This window comes from Bicyclus anynana, chromosome 6 (genome assembly GCF_947172395.1).
Source record: "Bicyclus anynana chromosome 6, ilBicAnyn1.1, whole genome shotgun sequence".
Classification (NCBI taxonomy): Eukaryota; Metazoa; Arthropoda; class Insecta; order Lepidoptera; family Nymphalidae; genus Bicyclus; species Bicyclus anynana.
Genome location: NC_069088.1, coordinates 18,676,083 through 18,695,609, shown reverse-complemented (window position 1 = coordinate 18,695,609; position 19,527 = coordinate 18,676,083). Strand labels below are relative to the sequence as shown.

General features: G+C 49.5%; 2 protein-coding genes across 3 annotated transcripts in view; both read right to left on the bottom strand.

The window, feature by feature from the left end:
* Window positions 1–601: 601 nt before the first annotated feature.
* On the bottom strand, window positions 602–2,245 carry LOC128198196 (uncharacterized). Its single transcript, XM_052882209.1, has one exon. It carries the CDS (start codon window positions 2,243–2,245, stop codon window positions 602–604), a length of 1,644 nt encoding a protein of 547 aa, XP_052738169.1.
* Window positions 2,246–12,780: 10,535 nt separating this feature from the next.
* Window positions 12,781–19,527, bottom strand: part of LOC112052112 (fat-like cadherin-related tumor suppressor homolog) — a 70,615-nt gene continuing 63,868 nt past the window's right edge. For both annotated transcript variants that reach the window (XM_052882248.1, XM_052882249.1), the window contains one exon: window positions 12,781–17,021. In XM_052882248.1, the coding sequence (XP_052738208.1) occupies window positions 13,125–17,021 (3,897 nt within the window). In that variant the 3' untranslated portion in view covers window positions 12,781–13,124. The remainder of the gene's footprint in view (window positions 17,022–19,527) is intronic.

Below are 19,527 nucleotides of genomic sequence, written 5' to 3'. Positions count from 1 at the left end.
GACAAGGTCTCCACCCAGTCCCAGACCTTCCAACCAGTGACTCTGTCAGCGACCAAAGGCGTGGCAAACGACAAGTCCACTATGGATCCCCCCTCTTCGCGAACACAGGTGTAGGTTGTCCCTCTGTTAAGTAGGTTGAGTCCTTGGTGCACAGCCCACACCTGTACAGCCCTGCCCCTGGCGTCAGTGGCCGGACTTCCCCAAGCTTGGCTTTTAGCATTGAAATCGCCAAGTACCAACGTGCGCCCTACGTTGTGTCTGCGAACAGCCTCACTGACGGAGTCGAGGAAAGCCACAAATTCAGCCAGTGGACGATTAGGCGAGAAGTACACCCCGACGATAATGTACTCCCCCCATCTAGCTACCGCGTACCCCGGGCCCCTTTCGACAGCTGAAAGAGAGGGGCCAGCGCTGTTTGCAGACACTACTACCACCAAGTCATCGGTGTCACCAACCCAATTTGCCTGCGAGGGGACGAAGTATGGCTCGCATGCCACGGCCAAATCAATCTGCCACTGCGCGATAGACTGCAGTAGGAGGTCCTGAGCCCCCGCACAGTGGTTTATATTCGTCTGGAGGACGCTAATATTTTGTGTCTGATTCATGACGACATATTAGCATCCTCCCGCGCTGGACTCTGTCTTTCACTAGCCTGTGACTGGATGCCGTTCACTCCTTTAACAGAAGGGGGGCAACAATTGTTGCTCCCCATTATGTGTCCTGAAGACAAGCCTGCATCAGTGCAGACGGCGCAACGCATGGTGCCCACGCACCCCGCTGCCTTGTGACCATCTCCACCGCACCGGAAGCAAAGCCTGCTCCGGTCCTTCTTTGAAGGGCATACGGGACCCGTGTGCCCCATGCTCATGCACCTAAAGCAGCGCAAGGGGCGTTGCTCTAGTGCACGAACACCAGCAGAGCTCCAACCAACCAAAAGCCGCCCAGAATCACACACCTTTTTAGCAGCGTCCACCGGGCAGTAAACTATAGCCGAGCCCACTCCTCTAAGGCCCGGTTGCACTTCGCTCACTTTCACTGCTGTCTGAAGGCAGCCTCCAGCCTGAGCTACCGCCGTTGCAATCTTCTCAGACGTAGCGGAGTCATCTAAGCCTGTAACCTTAAGTGTCACAGTTTTTGTCGGACGATTGACTTCTGCAACCCCTTCTAACGCCGTTTGAAGTCGTACGGCTAGTGCTTCTGCCTGTTCCTGTGTCTGCCCCTGTGGTAGCTCAAGAAGCCTAGCCCCCATGGCGGCTCGTCGGATTTTAAACCCCGCGCCAATGCCCAGGTCTTGCAGATTAATTTTTTGTTCAGCCAATTCTAGGACCTGAGCATAGGTCACCCCCTTTTTTAATGCATCCGACGTCACCGTAATAATGACTGCAGCGTTTTTATGTGGAGCCAGACTCCGCTCGTCTTTTTTTGTGGCAGCCGCCGGGGAGGTTTTTGGTGCGGCCGCTGGAGTGGCAGCGGTGGATGTCGCCTGTCGGGAGGCCTTCTTTGCTTTTCTTCCTACGACAGTGGCCCAGCTATCAGCGACCGGTGTTGCCCCACTTGGGCCAGCAGTCGCCGGTGGAGCCCCAGGGGACGCCACCGACGCTTCAGCACCATGAGTTGATGCCGGCGTCTGTGAGGTGCCTGATCTCCGGCTATCCGAACTCAGAGGGGGGCGGATGACCTTCTGGGGAAGAAGACGCTCCTCAATTCCCGCAAAACGGGCATCCAGCATCACCCCAACCGACGCTACAATGGAAGCCTTCAACTCTTCAATTAAATCAGCACCAAGTGGTGGTGCCTCCATGTTTTTTGCCGCCGCACCTTTAGCAGCAGTTCGCATCTCTGAAAATTCGCGCCGGTGAGCCTTCAACTCGGCTTTGACACTTTCTAATTCGGTTCGTAACCGGGCATTGTCGGCACGTAACCCACGCGTCTCGTCGGCCTCAGTCCGAGACGCGAGTGCCTCCACAATCTCCTGCAGCTCACTTGCAGCCTCCTTAAAACGGCGAACAAAAGTACCCTTCAGGTTGTGGGATCGCGAAGCCATTTGCATAATAGCAGCAACGCTCCGGCCAGCCGAGGCTCGCAACTCCTCGGACGTGAGTCCCGCTGGGTCTTCACGGCATGAGGCCCCACTAGCCATCCCTTCATCAGGGTCTAAAACAGGCTCCGTAACCTCTTTGCGGACGATTCGATCTTTAAGGAGCTGATTAAACGCCTCCTCCCGGGCTTCCTTCCGAGCAGCCATTAATTCCGCTCTCGCGGTGGCTATCCCCGTGCCACGGGGCACAGGCGTCATGGAACGCGAAGAATCCCGCGAACTGGGAGAGACAGACTCCTCACGCCGTGAAAACCGCGTAGCCGGGCCTAAGTTTCGGAAACCTGGGACCACGCGGCGACTTCTGCGCACAGGCGCAACCTCCATTTCCGACGACTGGCCGTCGGCCATAGTCGTGTTTATACCCGCCTGGCTAGCCAGACGGGTTGGCGCCTAGCAACCACCAGCACAAACAACAAGACACAACAAGGCCCTGTAAGGGGCTTTTTACCCTAATTACAGCAACAACACCTAATAAATAACTAACAATGACTTCCAACAACAACCACCAAGTGGCCCTGAAAAGGGCCTTTGTAAAATATAATACTTCAATAAAGACAAATCGTAGCAATAATAAGAAACCTACTTACTAAGAAACTGATACAAACAATCAAAACTTAACTAAACCCAACTATTAAGTGAAGAAAATATAATACAATCGAGCTTGTATCGAGCTCAAGTATTTCTAAAAATAGAATCACCGCGCCTGTGGCGCGTCGAACTCGATACAAACACACAATTATTATTACCATAAAACTTTACAAAAGTTTTACAGTATTTACAATGACCCTAAGCACCCTAAGCACCTAAGCGACTTAGGGCTATTAGAACAACCTAAAACCGACAAACAAATAATAATATTAACTGCTGTTGTATACTTCGACACGAATTAAATCAAGTGCGGAGCAACACAGCACACGACCGCTCGCCACCGCGCTCCGGCGCAACTCAACCCAACCCAACCCAACCCAACCCAACCCAACCCAACCCAACCTAACCTAACCCAACCTAACCCAACCCAACCCAATAACAACCGCAACTTCAGGTACCTGTCTGGATAATATATTTTATAATTGTGTGCTTGAGAGAAAGAAGATAATAAATAAATTAAGCTCTGATCATAGTGGTCACATAATTACTATCTTAAATAATAAAACCAATAGCAATCAATGAGTAAAGTGTAGGCCAATAACTGAAAGTAAATTAAAGCGATTCAAAAACACAATTATTTCTAAAATTCCAAGTCTTGCATTTGAAAATAATCATCCAGACATGCTCTTTGGTACACTTTTCAAGACAATAGACAGAGGGTTTAGTAAAATTCTTAACTTTAAACGCATTAATGCTAGCCAAAAATTAAAGTTTAGCGAATGGGCTACTGTAGGCATCTATAAAAGTAGAGATAAATTGTACGAGTTGTACGAGGAAAAACAATATACTCAAACGCGAACTTAGTAGAACTATGTAAAAAGTTACTCAAAAATTTTTAAACGTGTTTGATTCTTGCGAAATCGTTACACATCAAACAGAAAATAATTGAGTCTGAGAACAAGATACAAACCACCTGGAATATAATTAATAGAGAATCAGGAAAAATCAAACCGCGGGATATCAGTTTTGAATTAATTGTCAATGACAAAAAGGTAAACACTGATATCGAGGTTGTTAATGCCTTTGAAGATTTTTTCCAGAATGTTCCTATCTTGTTAACTGATTCACTAGATTCGTCTGCTACGGAAGCCCAGAGACTATTAAGAGGCAATGTTAAAGAGTGCAACGTTCTTTTTGAATTTCACCACATAACTGTATCAGACATTAAAAAATCTTTCAATTTATTAAAATTAAAAAGAACCGGAGATCTGTGGGGCATGTCAGTGAAAGTAATATCTAATATAATTGATGTCATTGCTCCCCACTTAGCCATTATTTTTAATGAATGTGTGGACTTAGGTATTTTTCCGAACCTAATGAAGCATGGCAAATTGATACTACTTTTTAAATCAGGAGACAAATCAGATCTTAATAATTATAGACCGATTACAATATTGCCAACACTTAGCAAGGTCTTTGAAAAAATCATATTAAATCAACTTTTATGTCATTTTAATTTAAATAACTTGTTTCATCCTGAACAGTATGGTTTTACAAAAGGTCGCAATACAACTGATGCAGGGGCTAAACTTTTAAAACATATTTATGAAGCATGGGAAAGTTCTAAGAATGCTATTGGTGTGTTCTGTGATCTGTCCAAGGCGTTCGATTGTGTTGACCATAACACTCTTTTACTCAAGTTAAGCCACTATGGCATCAAAAATGTTGCGCTTGATCTCATTGCCTCTTATCTCAGTGATAGAACACAAAAGGTATGCATAAATGATATAAAGTCGCACGGTTCCACTACCATAATGGGCGTCCCACAGGGTTCAATTCTGGGTCCTTTTCTATTTTTAGTGTACATAAACGATTTACCATACCATGTCAGCGGCATATGTGAGATTGTACTGTTTGCTGATGACACATCCTTAGTTTTTAAGTCCGACAGAAATAAAGATAACTCTGACGACGTAAACCGTGCCATATCGCATGTGTCGCATTGGACATTCACTGCAAATAATCTACTTTTGAATGCCAAGAAAACTAAATGTATTGAGTTTTCATTGCCAAATGTTATAAAATTAGATAAGTCTATAATGATCGATGTTGAAGCACTGGAAATGGAGAGTTCCACAGTTTTCCTGGGAGTGACCTTGGATTGTAAACTTCAGTGGGGTGCTCATATAGAAAAACTGTCTGGTAAACTTAGCTCAGCGGCATTTGCCGTGAGGAAAATAAGACAGTTTACTGATGTTGATACAGCTAGGCTTGTTTATTTTGCGTACTTTTACAGCGTAATGTCTTACGGTACTTTATTGTGGGGCAAGGCTGCCGATATACAATCTATATTTGTATAAGACGATAGTATTATATTAGACAAATAAAACTATGTGTTGCTCTGAAAACAGAATTATTTATTCCTTAGTATTATTACAATGATTAGACTAATACGCAATATTTATGAACACATTAACTCACCTGAAAACAGAAAAACGACATTAAATGTTCCTTATTTGTCTTGGTGTAATTAAATAGTTTCGAAATAAAAAGAAATAACCTCTAACGACCGAAAAACTTTACGCTTTTTTCCCTCTTAAAAGTGACAGATGACATTTGACAAATATAATATAGTGTCATCTGTCAATGTCACTGATCACAGACAGTCGATAGACGCGCCAAATTTAAATAGGGTATACCTACATACATGGTATACCCTTATATTTGTACTTCAAAAAAGAGCAATTCGAGCAATATATCAATTAAAATCACGCGAGTCCCTTCGTCAAAAGTTTAAAGAAATAGGTATACTAACAGTAGCCTGTCAATATATATATAAATAACATATAGTATATGTAAGACAAAATATTAATTTGTACAAACGAAAAGGAGATTTAAACCCACGTCTTACTAGACACGGGCATAAGTTAGTTATTTCTGCATATCGTCTCCAAAGAGTAAAAAAATCTTTTGTAGGTTTGGGTGTACTCTTCTATAATAAGATACCCAAGACTGTGATGGACCTGCCAATGCATAGCTTTAAGCAATGTGTTAAAAAACATTTACTTAGTCGAGGGTACTACAACATTGATGAGTTCCTTAATGATAAAGATGCTTGGAGGCCGTTGGATCAGCTTCCACCTTCACACAGGAAGTAAAACTATAAGAAATGTAAACAGTAATTGTTATCAATTGTAAATTATAATACTGTGTGACTTTTTCAAAAGAGCAACTGTTGAGTTTCTTGCCGGTATCTTCTCAGCAGAACCTGCCTTCCGAACCGGTGGTAGAATCTTTACAAATAGTCAACTGACGTGTCAAAAGTGCTTGTAAAGTGAGCCTACTTGAAATAAATGATTTTTGATTTTGATTTTGACTGTGAGACGCTATAGACTCGAGGTGAAAAAAAAAAATTTTTTTTTTAATATTGCAACATGGGTATCAATGGCCTTCGGTCTTGGGCTCATACAAGGCCGTTAACCCGGTCCAAGGAAGGACAGAGACATCTTTTCTGTGCTTTACTTGGATAAATCTCCTCTGGCGCGTCCACGTCGCGGGGATGGGCTTAACGCGAGTCAGTAGGCCGGCTCACGTGATGGCAAAGTTCAGAGGGGGTCCCAGTACTGCGGGGAATATCGCGGTCCCCTGCCTAGGGTTACAGGTGAAGACCTAAAATGCAGACAGCGTCTGTACTCGGAGCGAGCGGCTGTCTGGTCAGCGTCTGTCCCACATTGGGCGGCTGTTTTTCTTTGGAAGATGTTTAGGAGAGGATCGTAAACATGGAAGCACGACAAAAAAAACACATACCCCAGGCGGGTACCGGCGCTGAGCAGTCTCGCGTCGGAGAATCCCGCCCCCTTGAGGCTCCGGCTGATGATAGGGGCTGCCCCTCGTATTCTGGGGGGGGCAACGTTTTGCCAAAATGTAACACGCCATTTGCCAGGTCTGGCCTGCTGCAACGCACGCCACCAAAGACGACAACACCAGAACGAAGAAGGATGGAAACCGATACGGAACAAACGGAGACAGAAGATGGAATATCAACTGGCGACGAAGGGATACAATATCGACGGGCGCCGTATGTTAGCCCTCTAACATTTTTCTCGCCATTGGCGAGTACACCGCAAAATAGGGGGGAGGGTAAAAGGAAAAAATCACCACCTAGCAAAGAAACGGAAACCCTAGAAGAAAAGGAAGATCGCTTAATGAAGGGGCTGTTCGATAATATTGTAAACATTAACTGTCTCGTAGACAGGCAAGGGCCATACAAGAACACGGCCAACGAAATTAAGTTAAAACTGCGTGAGCTACAAAAAACATGTGGAAGAATCATGGATGTCCGAAGAATGAGGAAAAAAAAATGATTGGGATGGAGAAAGAGTTCCAAAAAGGGCTAAAAGAGTAACAGCCGTCGAAGATAAGGGGACAAATACCTCTACCGGGGGTGAAACTGAAGGATTGGAATGGGACGATGATTTAGGAACAGAACCAGACTGGAAAGAAGTAAAAGCAAAAGGAAAAAAACGGCGTCGTAAGGAGAATTTAAAGACCCAGGAAAACAAAGAAATTACCAAGGGGACAGTACAAGAGGCAAAAGAGAAGAGAAAGGACAAAGGAGAAGAAAACCGACACACAGATGCAAAGACGCGAGTGGAGCACAAAAACAGTGCAGATATGTTGAAAAAAAAGGAGAAAAAATACGCAGAAGGCAAAACAAAAGAGGGTCCAAAAACGAGAGCTAAAAAGCCTTTCGAAAAACCTGAAGCACTATTAGTGGAGATAAAGAACCGCGACTATGCTAGCGTACTGAAAGAGGTAAAATCTGGACTAGCGAACGAAGACATTGTCTTTTCAAAAGTGAGAAAAACAAGAAAAGGCGATATACTTCTAGAACTAGAAAAAGGACGAACCGGAGGTGTCTTACAAATAAAAAATAAAATGGGAGAAATATGTCCCACTTTAACGCTTAGAACACTCAAAGAGTCCGCTGACGTTATAATAAAAGGTTTAGATACTACTGCCGAAAGAGAAGATATAGATCAGGTTATCAAACTAAAAGTAAGTGAATTCCGTATCAAGCGCTTTTGGGAGAATAGTTATGGAATCAAGACGGCGATATTAGAGATGTCAAAGGAAGAGGCTCAAAAACTAGCAGATGAGAGGAAAATAAAAATAGGATTGGTGAGGGCTTCGGTTAGCCTTCTGGACCAAAGGAAAAGATGCTACAGGTGTCTCGAATATGGTCATGTTTCTACTGTCTGCCCAGGACAGGATAGAAGCTCTCAATGCTATAATTGCGGAGAAGAGGGACACAAAGCCAAGGATTGTGCGAACAAGATGACATGCGTCATCTGCAAAGATAAGAGAACAGAAAACACAGATCACCGCACTGGGTCTAAAAGCTGCCCATCGTGGAAAAAAATGGTTCCCGGTCTTAGAAGAACGAGGCCAAAAAACGGGGGGTAACAGCAGGTCGTGGATTCCCAGGGTCACCGCTCAAGGTATTACAAATAAACCTTGACAGGATACGATCCGCCCACGATCTGCTGGAGGTAACTGCAAGAGAACACAACATAGATATAGGTATTATATCGGAACCAAACAGGAAAATAGCAGAGAAACAAAATTGGTTAACAGACCTCAGAGGTGACGCATCCGTGATTGCATTTAACAATGGGTTGCAGTTGAAAGTCGCGGCCCAGGGAAACGGGTTTATTGCTATAGACCTATCCGGGCTTATCATATATAGCTGTTACTTCTCGCCAAACTACGGCTTTGAAAAGTTTGAGGAAGATCTAAACAAGCTTTTTGAAAGCATCGAGGCACAGCATGGCGATATAGTGGTAGCCGGAGACTTTAACGCGGCCTCAAACGTCTGGTCCACTAAAGCCGAGGACGCTCGGGGGCGCCTTGTTATGGAGTTCTTGGCAGGCGCAGATATGGTCATAGCCAACGTGGGCCTAGCTCCAACTTTTCAAAGAGGAACAAAAAAGTCAACCCCTGATATTACGATTGTAAGCTCCAGTCTGACACAAAAAATTACAGAGTGGCAAGTCCTGGGAGAAGACAGCATGAGCGGACATCGACACGTAAAGTTCAATGTAAATGAGAGGGAGATAAAACCGCCTATACAAGTACCAACGGGATGGAAATTAGACAAACTTGATCGAAAAGAACTGGAGTTCAGTTTAAAGCAAGTTAACATTCAAACAGCAGCGGAATTGATAGAAGCTACTAGAAAGGCCTGCAAGAAAGCGATGCCAATGAAATCAATACCCAAGAAAACTCCGGTTTATTGGTGGAATGAAGAAATTAGGGAAAAGAGGCAACTCTGTACAGAATGCCGAAGAAAATATACTAGGCAAAGAAGGAAAAAGAATAAAGACTCAACGGAAAATAGCGAGAAAGAGGAATTCCTAAGAGAGCGCTATAAAGCTGCAAAATTATCGCTGCAGTGTGCCATAATTAAATCTAAACAAGACCAGTGGAAACAGCTCTGTGAGGAAGTGGATAAGGATACGTGGGGGCTAGGATACAAGATAGTAACTAAGAAACTGCGAAGAAGTCCTCCAAGACTTAAAATGGATCTAATCAAATCGGTGATTGAAGTGCTGTTTCCAGTGCACAGCGACTTTTGTCGGATTGTCAATTCGAACGCTCCCGATAATATGGAGTTAACACTGGAGGAAATAAAGATAGCAGCAGAGAACCTCAAGGCAAAGAAGGCACCTGGACCAGACCAAATCTATCCGGAGATTGTCAAAATTGCAGTCGAAGTGATCCCTGAAGCTATCAGGAAAATCCTACTGGAGGCTTTTACATCCGGAAATTTTCCTCCCGAGTGGAAAATAGCTAGCCTAGTGCTGCTCAAAAAGACAAACAAGCCAATCGATGACCCGACGGGTTATAGACCGGTTTGCCTGTTAGACTCGTATGGGAAGCTTCTGGAAAGAGTTCTTCTAAATAAAATCGAGAAGCTTTTGCCGGAACATGGTGGTCTCTCTAATCACCAATACGGGTTTAGAAAGGGTCGCTCTACTTTAATGGCAATCGAAAAAGTAGTGAAAACAGCCATACAGGCAAAGAAAGGAACGGGTAGAAATCGTAAACTATGCGCCTTGATATGCTTGGACGTCAGAAACGCTTTCAACTCTGCACCCTGGAAAGAGATTGTGCTGGAAATAAGGACGAGGCGTTTCCCCGGGTACATACAAAACCTGGTTAGTAGTTACTTGGAAGAGAGGTACATAAAGGTAAAGGATACCACTGGAAGGGAGGATATGATAAAGGTCAGTAGCGGGGTACCTCAGGGATCAATTCTAGGTCCAACCCTGTGGAATATCCTTTACGACGGAGTCTTTCAAATAAACCAGGCGGAGGGAGTCCAATTGGTGGGCTTTGCCGATGACTTGGCCTTAGTAGTCGTAGCAAAAACAGAGAGAGCACTAATGGTCAAGGCCAACACGGCACTAAAGCTCATAAACAGGTGGATGCTCGGAAAACAGCTGTCTTTAGCTCCAGAAAAAACTGAAGCTATAGTGTTTAGCGGCAGAAGAAAACTAGACCCTATTACGTTTATAGTTAAGGATGCCTCAATCAGTCCAAAAGACCACATAAAATATCTCGGATTTTGGCTAGATAAGAACCTGAACTATAAAAAGCACATAGAGGAGGTAGCAAAAAAGGCGCAGAATATGACGGAGGCACTGTATCGGTTAATGCCAACTAAAGGCGGTCCTAGAGCCAGTAAAAGAAGGGTGCTAGCATCAGTGGCCCACTCCGTCATCCTTTACGGAGCACCTATATTTAAGGGAGCAATGGAAGTCGATCTCTATCGACGAAAGCTGGAAACGGTGCAAAGACGTCTCGCAATAGGCATAAGCGGGGCATACCGGACAGTTTCCACTGAGGCTGTGCTAGTAATTGCGGGTCTTGTACCTATACACAAACTCGTAAAGGAACGGGCGATGTTGTTCGAAAACAGAGACAGATCATCCGCAGAAGTCCGAGAGGATTCACTGACGGAGTGGGAGAAAGAATGGCTGGGACAAGGGAAAGGGACCTGGACACGGGAACTGATCCCGGACCTTATAAAGTGGCACAAGAGACAGCATGGAGAGGTAGATCGCTGGTTAACGCAGGCGCTTAGCGGTCATGGAGTTTTTAAGACATACCTCTTCGCCATTGGAAAGGCGCACGACGAGTCATGCTACTTCTGCGACGAGGTAGATACCCCGAGGCATGCACTATTCGAATGCTCAGGTTGCACAGACCTGAGAGCTGCGGCCGACGGAACAAGCGACGGGGTAAACGCAGCAAACCTTATAACTCGTATGCTGTCGAGCGATGAAGAGTGGCAAAAGTACGCTCATATGCTCCGAGCCACGATGAAAAGAAGAGAAGAAAAAGAAAGAGAAGAAAAACGAGAGAGCTAAATATATCAGGAAGGTCAGCGTAAAGTAATGCCAAGCGGTTCCGCGCTGACCACGGAGCACAGGGGAGGTTATTTTTAGTCCGTGCAAGTCGGACATGCCCTGCCGACTAGCCGGCAGAAGTCCGAAGGAATTTTTTTCCTCCCCGACAAAAAAAAAAAAAAAAAAAACATGGGTATCAAATTCAAGGGCTTTTTGAGAGGATTTCAAAATGGTATATCATGGCCATGTTAAAAAAACTACAATTAGAAAAACGTTATTTATTAATTGTCTAACAAAATACGCGAGGCGGATTACTATGGGTGCGAGGTTTATGAAGTGAAGTTTTAGAACACCTAAAATAGACTAAATTATTATAAATATTGATTATAAAAATCGGACAAGTGCGACTCAGATTCGCCCTCCGAGGGTTCCGTAGATTTTTTTTTAATATTTACTTAACCTCGGTTGGACGTATATATTATCGTACTTTGTAACATGTAACAAACGTAACAAATAAATCCGAAATTCACCATCTATCTTAACTAAAAAGTGTGAAATAAATAAATTAATTAAACAAATAAAAAAACCCGACTGCATAAATTATACAAAAACTGAAAAGAAAAAAAACAAGCTCAGTTCAGAAGTGTAGAAATCAATTAGAAAACAGTCGGGACCTATTGTTTCTAATTCTATTGAATAGAATGATTTTCGTCTACATTTTTTAATAGGTCAAGTCAGCAGGCTTGAGTCTGTCAATTGATATGACTGCAGAACGTCTTTTTGGCAAAGGTCGTTTTGAAGGTCTTGCTGTCTCGTTCTAACACCTTGAATGGGCCTTTTGTATGGCTTCTTCGAATGATGAAAACATCGTGAGGAAACCTGCATACCAGAGAATTTTCTAAATTCTATGCGTGTGTGAAGTCTGCCAATCCGTATTGGGCCATCGTGGTGGACTATTGTATTGACCTAATCCCTCTTATTCTGAGAGGAGACTCGAGCTCAGCAGTGAGCCGAATATGGGTTGATAATGTGTGTGTGTGTATGGTTTATGACGCTATGTGACTACACACTTCCGTGGTGTCACCTGTGTGCCGAATATGGGTTGATAATGTGTGTGTGTGTATGGTTTATGACGCTATGTGACTACACACTTCCGTGGTGTCACCTGGGTCGAGGTTATCAGCTATAAGTGAGCGCTGTAAGTCCAAAAAAACATTTACTTAGTCGAGGGTACTACAACATTGATGAGTTCCTTAATGATAAAGATGCTTGGAGGCCGTTGGATCAGCTTCCACCTTCACACAGGAAGTAAAACTATAAGAAATGTAAATTATTAGTTATTGTTATCAATTGTAAATTATAATACTGTATGACTTTTTCAAAATTTTAGAAATAAATGTTTTTTCTTTCTTTACCAAACACCACAGAACAGAGAAATGTGACAGGTCCAAATCACGAAGACGCTGGCAGCAAATATCGTCCCAAGCTCACAAACAGATTCCAGCGTGAGGTTTACATTTCTGCTCAAACGAGTATCCGGGATACTACAGGACTGCAGGTACGCCGTATCTGCTGGACATTTTATTTGCTCGCTCACCTCAGCTCTCCGACTGCTGCTGCCCGCCGACGCTGCCGGCGCTACAGAGGGGAGGGGGAGGGGGAGAATGAAACGAGCGCACGCACAGTACTTGTACTTTTATTCACTTCATGATCGCGTTCAAACTTAGGTATAACAATAGTAAAATAAATAATAACCTCGTCGCGCTCGATTGTCGCGAACGAACTCGGCGACCCGACCGGTCGGTCGCCTGCACACATACAAAAATAGATTCTTTAATGACGGCTAGCCTACGGTAGAGTCGGCAATGCGCACTTCAGAGTCATGATATGAAACTACAGTCGAGCACCAGTCACGATACGTCCCTAGCTACCATATATACATACGTACAATATTTACAAGTTCAGTTCACCACTGGCCCAGCACTGCACTAGAGGCCGCGCGCGCGGGCGGCCTCGCGCCCCCGTCACACGGCCGCGCGCGGCGGCGGCGCCGGCGCCTCCTCCTCCGCCTCCGAGTCCTCGATCTCGCACAGGCGCGCCGACAGATCGCTGCCCGAGCCGGCCAGCAGCGAGTGCCGCTCCTCCAGCAGCGTCAGCAGGCTGTGTGCGTCAGCCGAGCGCAGCGTGCGCGCGCGCAGCGCGTCGGCCGGCGCGTCGTCGCCCGTCAGCAGCCCGGACGACGCGTCCGTGTACGCGCGCGCGTCGCGCTCGTCGCGCTCGTCGCTGGCCGAGTCGCTGGTGCGGCGCGGCGAGCGCGGCGACGGCGGCGACGACGAGTCGGGCCGCTCGGAGCCCGCCACCTCGCTGATGCCGGGCAGCGCGCCGCCGCCGCCGCACCAGTCGGAGCAGTCCCAGTGGTAGCCGCCCAGCAGGTGCGGCTCGCCCGGCGGCGCCGGCGGGCGCGCGCGCAGCCCCGCGCCCTTCAGGTCGTTGTAGATCTTGCGGTCGGCGAACGTGTGCAGGTGCATCTGCTCCGACCACGGCTTGGGCTCGGCGCGCACGTTGAGGTTGCGCAGGTAGTCGGGCGGCAGCCCCTCCAGCTCGTCGCCCGCCGAGCCGTACGAGCGCAGCGTGTCGGCGTTGTTGAGCGGCGGCGCGGCGCACGACGCCGGCCGCCCGCGCCGCACCGCCTCCAGGTTGGACAGCTTGGCGCGCGGCGGCGGCTTCTCGCTCGCCGGCGCGCTCGGCGCCCGCCGCCGCCGCAGCGCCGCCGGCAGCAGCGCCAGCAGCAGCAGCAGCAGCAGCGCGCCCGCCGCCGCCGCCAGCGGCCAGCGCGCCTCCAGCGCCCACGCCCACAGCTCGCGCAGCGCGCGCCCGCCGGCCGCGCCGCCCGCCACCACGGCGTCCGAGTGCAGCGGGTTGCCGCAGTTCATGCCGGTGCGGCCGGGCGGGCACAGGCAGCGGAACGAGCCCGGCTCGTTGACGCACGTGGCGCCGTTGAGGCACGGCTCGCCGGCGCACTCGTCCACGTCGTACTCGCAGCGCGGCCCGAAGTAGCCCCGGCAGCGGCACGACGGGCCCCAGTCGCCCTCCTCGCACGCGCCGCCGTGCGCGCACACGCCCGGCGCGCACCAGCGCCCGCGCTCGCAGCGCTCGCCCGCCAGCCCCGCGCCGCACGCGCAGCGGAACGCGCCCGCCGCCGCCGCGCAGCGCCCGCCGTGCAGGCACGGCTGCGATGCGCACGGGTCCGTGTCCAGCTCGCAGCGCCGGCCGCGGAAGCGCGCGTGGCACGCGCACTCGAACGCGTCGGCGCCCAGCGCGCGGCACGTGCCGCCGTGCCGGCAGGGCTGCGCCGCGCACGCGTCGGGCGCCGGCAGCGGCGCGCAGTCGGCGCCCACGCTCGCGCGCACGCGCCGCAGCAGCGTGGCGCGCCCGTCGGCCGACGCGCCGCCCTCGTCCAGCGGCAGGCGCACGCCGCCCAGCGTCACGTCGGCCAGGCAGCCGGCGAAGCCCAGCGTCACCTGCTCGGGCGCCAGCGCGTGCGCGTGCCGCTCCAGCGCCGCGCCCAGCAGCACGCGGTCGGCGCGCGCGTCCAGCACGGCGGCGGGCGGCGGCGCCTCGGCCTGCGCCGCGCGCCGGTCCACCACGAGGCGCGCCGCGGCGCCGCGCCGCTCCAGGCGCACGCTGTGCCACTCGCCGTCGGCCACGGCGCCGCCCGCGCGCAGCAGCGCCTCGCCGGCGCCCAGCTCCAGGCGGAACTGCACGTGGCCGTCCACCAGCTCCAGCACGGCGCGGTCCACGCGGCCGGCGGCGTGCAGCAGAGTGCCGCGCGGCGCGCGCGTGCGGAAGCGCAGCGCCAGCAGCAGCTCGTCGTCCAGCAGGCGCGCGCCCTCCACCGCGCCGCGCTCCAGGCGGTAGGCCAGGTAGCCGTCGCCCGCCAGCCGCAGCACCGCCGCCTCGCCCGCGCCGGCAGGGGCCGCCAGCTCGCAGCGCTCGCCCGCGTAGCCCGGCGCGCAGGCGCACTCGCCGCGCAGCGCGTGCGGCGGCGCCACCAGCGAGAACACGTCGGTGGCCACGGCGCGCGAGCGGTCGGCGCGCAGCTCCACGCGCTCCACGCAGGCGCCGTGCGCGCAGCCGCCGCACGCCGCGCGCAGCAGCTCCTCCACCACGAGGCGCGTCAGCTCCTCCAGGCGCTCCAGCTGCGCGTGCAGGCGGCGCCGCAGCGCGTCGGCCGGCAGCAGGCCGCCGGGCGCGCGCACGGCCAGCGCCACGTCCAGCTGCGCGCGCGCCGTGGGCTGCACGCTCAGCAGCAGCACGTCGCGCGGCTCGCAGTCGGCCGCCTCGCGCACGGCGCGCACGAAGCCCTTGCGGTGGCTCAGCACGAAGTCGGCGGCGCTCACCTGGCGGAAGCGCACCACCACGGCCTGCGCCAGCTCCTCGTCCGACACCAGCCGCACGGTCACGCGCACGGGCGCCCAGCCCGAGAACTTGCCGTCGCTCACCGTCACGTTGAGCCGGTACTCGCCGGCGTCCAGGCGCGGCGCGGCGCGCAGCGTGCCGTCGGCCGCGTCCACGGCGAACAGCCCGCCGGCGTCGGCGTCGGCGCCGTCGGCGGGCGCCAGCGCGAACGCGAGCCGGTCGTAGGCGTCGCGGTCGGACGCGAACACGCGGCCCAGCTCGCCGCCGGGGAACTCGTCGCGGTAGGAGTTGACGAGCACCTCGAGCGGCGTGGCCACGGGCGGGTACTGCGACTCCTCCACCACGCGCACGTGCACCCAGGCGTCGGAGTACAGCGGCGGCGTGCCGTTGTCGAACACGCGCAGCTGCAGCGCGTACCGCTCGCGCACGCGGTGGTTGAAGCGCGCCGCCGAGCGCAGGCTGCCGTCCGCCTCCAGCCGGAACGCGCCCATCTCGTTGCCGCTCTGGAAGTCGAAGGTGAAGGGCGCGGCGTTGGGCGGCGCGTCGGCGTCGCTCACCGCCAGCCGCAGCACGACGTGGCCCAGCGGCCGGTCCTCCTGCACGACGGCGCTGTAGTTGGCGCGCTCGAACAGCGGCGGGTTGTCGTTGGCGTCCAGCACCTCGACGGCCAGCGGCGCGGCGCTCTCCAGCGCGGGCACGCCGCGGTCGCGCGCGCGCACCTCCAGCGCGTAGGCGGCCGCGCGCTCGCGGTCCAGCGGCGCCGCCAGCGACACGTGGCCCGTGTCGGCGTCGATGGCGAAGCGGCCTTCGGGGTCGCCGCGCGCGATAGAGTACGTCACGCGGCCGTTGGCGCCGTCGTCGGCGTCGTCGGCCACGACCTGCACGACGCGCGCACCGACGGCGGCGTCCTCGCGCACGCGCGCCGCGTACGCCGGCCGCGCGAAGGCGGGCGCGTTGTCGTTGGCGTCGAGCACCGTCACGTTGACGGTGGCGTGGTCGCTGAGCGGCGGCGCGCCCCCGTCCAGCGCCTGCACGGTCAGCAGGTACTCGCGGCGCCGCTCGTGGTCCAGCGGGCGCGCCACGCGCAACACGCCGCTGGCGGGATGCAGCGCGAAGTCGTCGCGCTCGTCGCCGCCCACCAGCGCGTAGGTGACGGCGGCGTTGGCGCCCGCGTCGCGCGACACGGCGCGCACGCGCAGCAGCTCGGCGCCCGGCGCCGCCAGCTCGGGCACGGCCACCGCGTACAGGCGCAGCTCGAACTCGGGCGGGTTGTCGTTGACGTCGGCCACGGTGAGGCGCACGGTGGCGGTGGCGGAGCGCGCGGGCCGGCCGGCGTCGGCGGCGCGCAGCAGCAGGCGGTGCTCGGCCTGCGTCTCGCGGTCCAGCGCGCCGCGCAGCGTCACGATGCCGCTGTCGGCGTCCAGCGCGAAGGCGGGCGCCTCCTCCACGAAGGAGTAGCGCACGGAGCGGTTCTCGCCCAGGTCGTCGTCCGTGGCGTGCACCTGCGGGGGGAGGGTTTTAGGTTTAGCTCACACTGGCCACAATTTATTATTAACACTTAGTAAGGTTTTTACCCGACTGCAAGAAGGGTTATGTTTTTCGCGCGTATCTTGTATGTATGTACGCATGTATGTATGTAATATTCTATATTACCTCATATCTTCCAAACAGCTGGGCGGATTTTCGTAATTAAGATATCGTTAGATTTGTCTTAATAACCCAAGTGTTCTTAGATAGGTGAAACTTAAAAAATACCAACAGACGCTATAGACTCGAGGTGAAAAAAAATTTTTTTTTTGAATATTGCAACATGAGCATCAAATTCAAGGGCTTTTTGAGAGGATTTCAAAATGGTATGGCCATGTTAAAAAAAAACTACAATTAGAAAATAGTAGATTGTTATACAAGGGGCTAAAAAGACCCATTATATACGAGGTATTTTTAGGGCCCGAGACGTCAGGCGAGGGCCGTCTAAATAGAAACCGAGTTTATAATGGGTTTAGCCCCACGTGTTACACTCTGCTTTTCACTACGATTGCGAGAAAATAAAATAGTTTAGTACAATGTTCAATGATTTATTTTAATTGAAAATTAAATGTACAAAGTCTCGAATTTTGGATATTAAGGGAGATGCTTTTACCAGGTAGCATAATTTCCGACTACTGTGAAGATGAATAATGAGTATGTGAGGTAAACGTAGGAGATAATAGATTAAAAAACTCCTTTCGTAAGTGAATCCATTCGTTGTTGTTTTCTCCACTTATTAAATTTTTTGTAGGTATTCTTAGGTATCGTAGGTAAGTATTTAAGTAAATGCGTCTCGACTTTGATGGTAACAGATTGAAAATTTTATCCATCTCCAAGTAAGGATCACCATTCTCACTAGATGACGACAACAATAACAATTATTGTTGAAAAATATGTATGTTACGGTCACAACAATGAATTTCTGAAAAAAATCAAGTGTGTATTATTATTCACGCCAATTGTTTTTTAAATTCTCGCTTTTAATTTTATTTTATTCACATGAGAAAAAGGCAAAGGTATTACACCGTAAAGGATGTCCCATGTCTTCAAATCTCGCTCTATTCGCAACTCAATAAAAACTAAATAAAAAAATAAACGCATTCCACAGACAAGAACGCTGCATTTCATTCCAATTTAAAGTTTTTTTATTTATTTTTCAAAACAATCGGGGCCTTACCTATAATGATTCTATTTTCGAATAAAACCTCCTCCGTGAAAACGTTACTTTCACTACTCTTGCTCAAAAACACTGTCATGTTTCCACTCCACAGCGGGGCTAAACAAGCATTTCAGCCTCTAGGGGCTAAAGTAAGTTTAGTTAAGTTTTTTAATTCTTGTCTGTTAGGAGTACTAGTCAAGCACTAGCCTTCTATAAAAATGAGGAGGTTTTATTCAAAAATAGAATCATTATAGGTAAGGCCCTGATTGTTTTGAAAAATAAATAAAAAACTTTAAATTGGAATGAAATGCAGCGTTCTTGTCTGTGAAATGCGTTCATTTTTTTATTTAATTTTTATTGAGTTGCGAATAGAGCGAGATTTGAAGACAGGGGACATACTGTACGGTTTAATACCTTTGCCTTTTTCTCATGTGAAAGAAAAATAAAAAATTAAAACATTAAATTTTTTAAGAAATTTGTAAAGTGACCATAACTTACAACTTACATATTTTTCAACATTAACTGTTATTGTTGTCTTCATCTAGTGAGAATGGTGATCCTAATTTGGAGATGGATGAAATTTTCAATCTGTTACCATCAAACTCGAGACGCATTTACTTAAATACCTACCTAGATAAAGTGGAGAAAACAACAACGAATGGATTCACTTACGAAAGGAGTTTTTTAAACTATTATCTCCCACGTTTACCTCAAATACTCATTATTCATCTTCACAGTAGGTAGTCGGAAATTATGTTACTGGGTAAAACCGTAAAAGCATCTATCTCCCTTAATATCCAAAATTGTAGACTTTGTACATTTAATTTTCAATTAAAATAAATCATTGAATATTGTACTAAACTATTTTATTTTCTCGCAATCGTAGTGAAAAGCAGTGAAGTACTATTATTAATTGTCTAACAAAATACGCGACGCGGATGACTGTGGGTGCGAGGTTTATGAAGTGAAGTTTTAGAACACTTAAAATAGGCTAAATTTTATATTGATTATAAAAATCGGACAAATGCGAGTCAGATTCACCCACCGACGGTTCAGTAGATTTTTTTTAATATTTACTTAACGACGTATACATTATCGTATTTTGTAACATGTAACAAACAAATAAATCCAAAATTCACCATCTATCTTAACTAAAAAGTGTGAAATAAATAAATAAATTAAACAAATAAAAAAACCCGACTGCATAAATTATACAAAAACTGAAAAAGAAAAAAAACAAGCTCAGTCCAGAAGTGTAGAAATCAATTAGAAAACAGTCGGGTCCTATTCTATTGAATAGAATGATTTTCGTATACATTTTT

What these genes read in the sequence shown, in the direction of transcription:
- LOC128198196 (XM_052882209.1), bottom strand. Translation starts at nt 2,245, where the DNA reads ATGGCTGCTCGGAAGGAAGCCCGGGAGGAGGCGTTTAATCAGCTCCTT.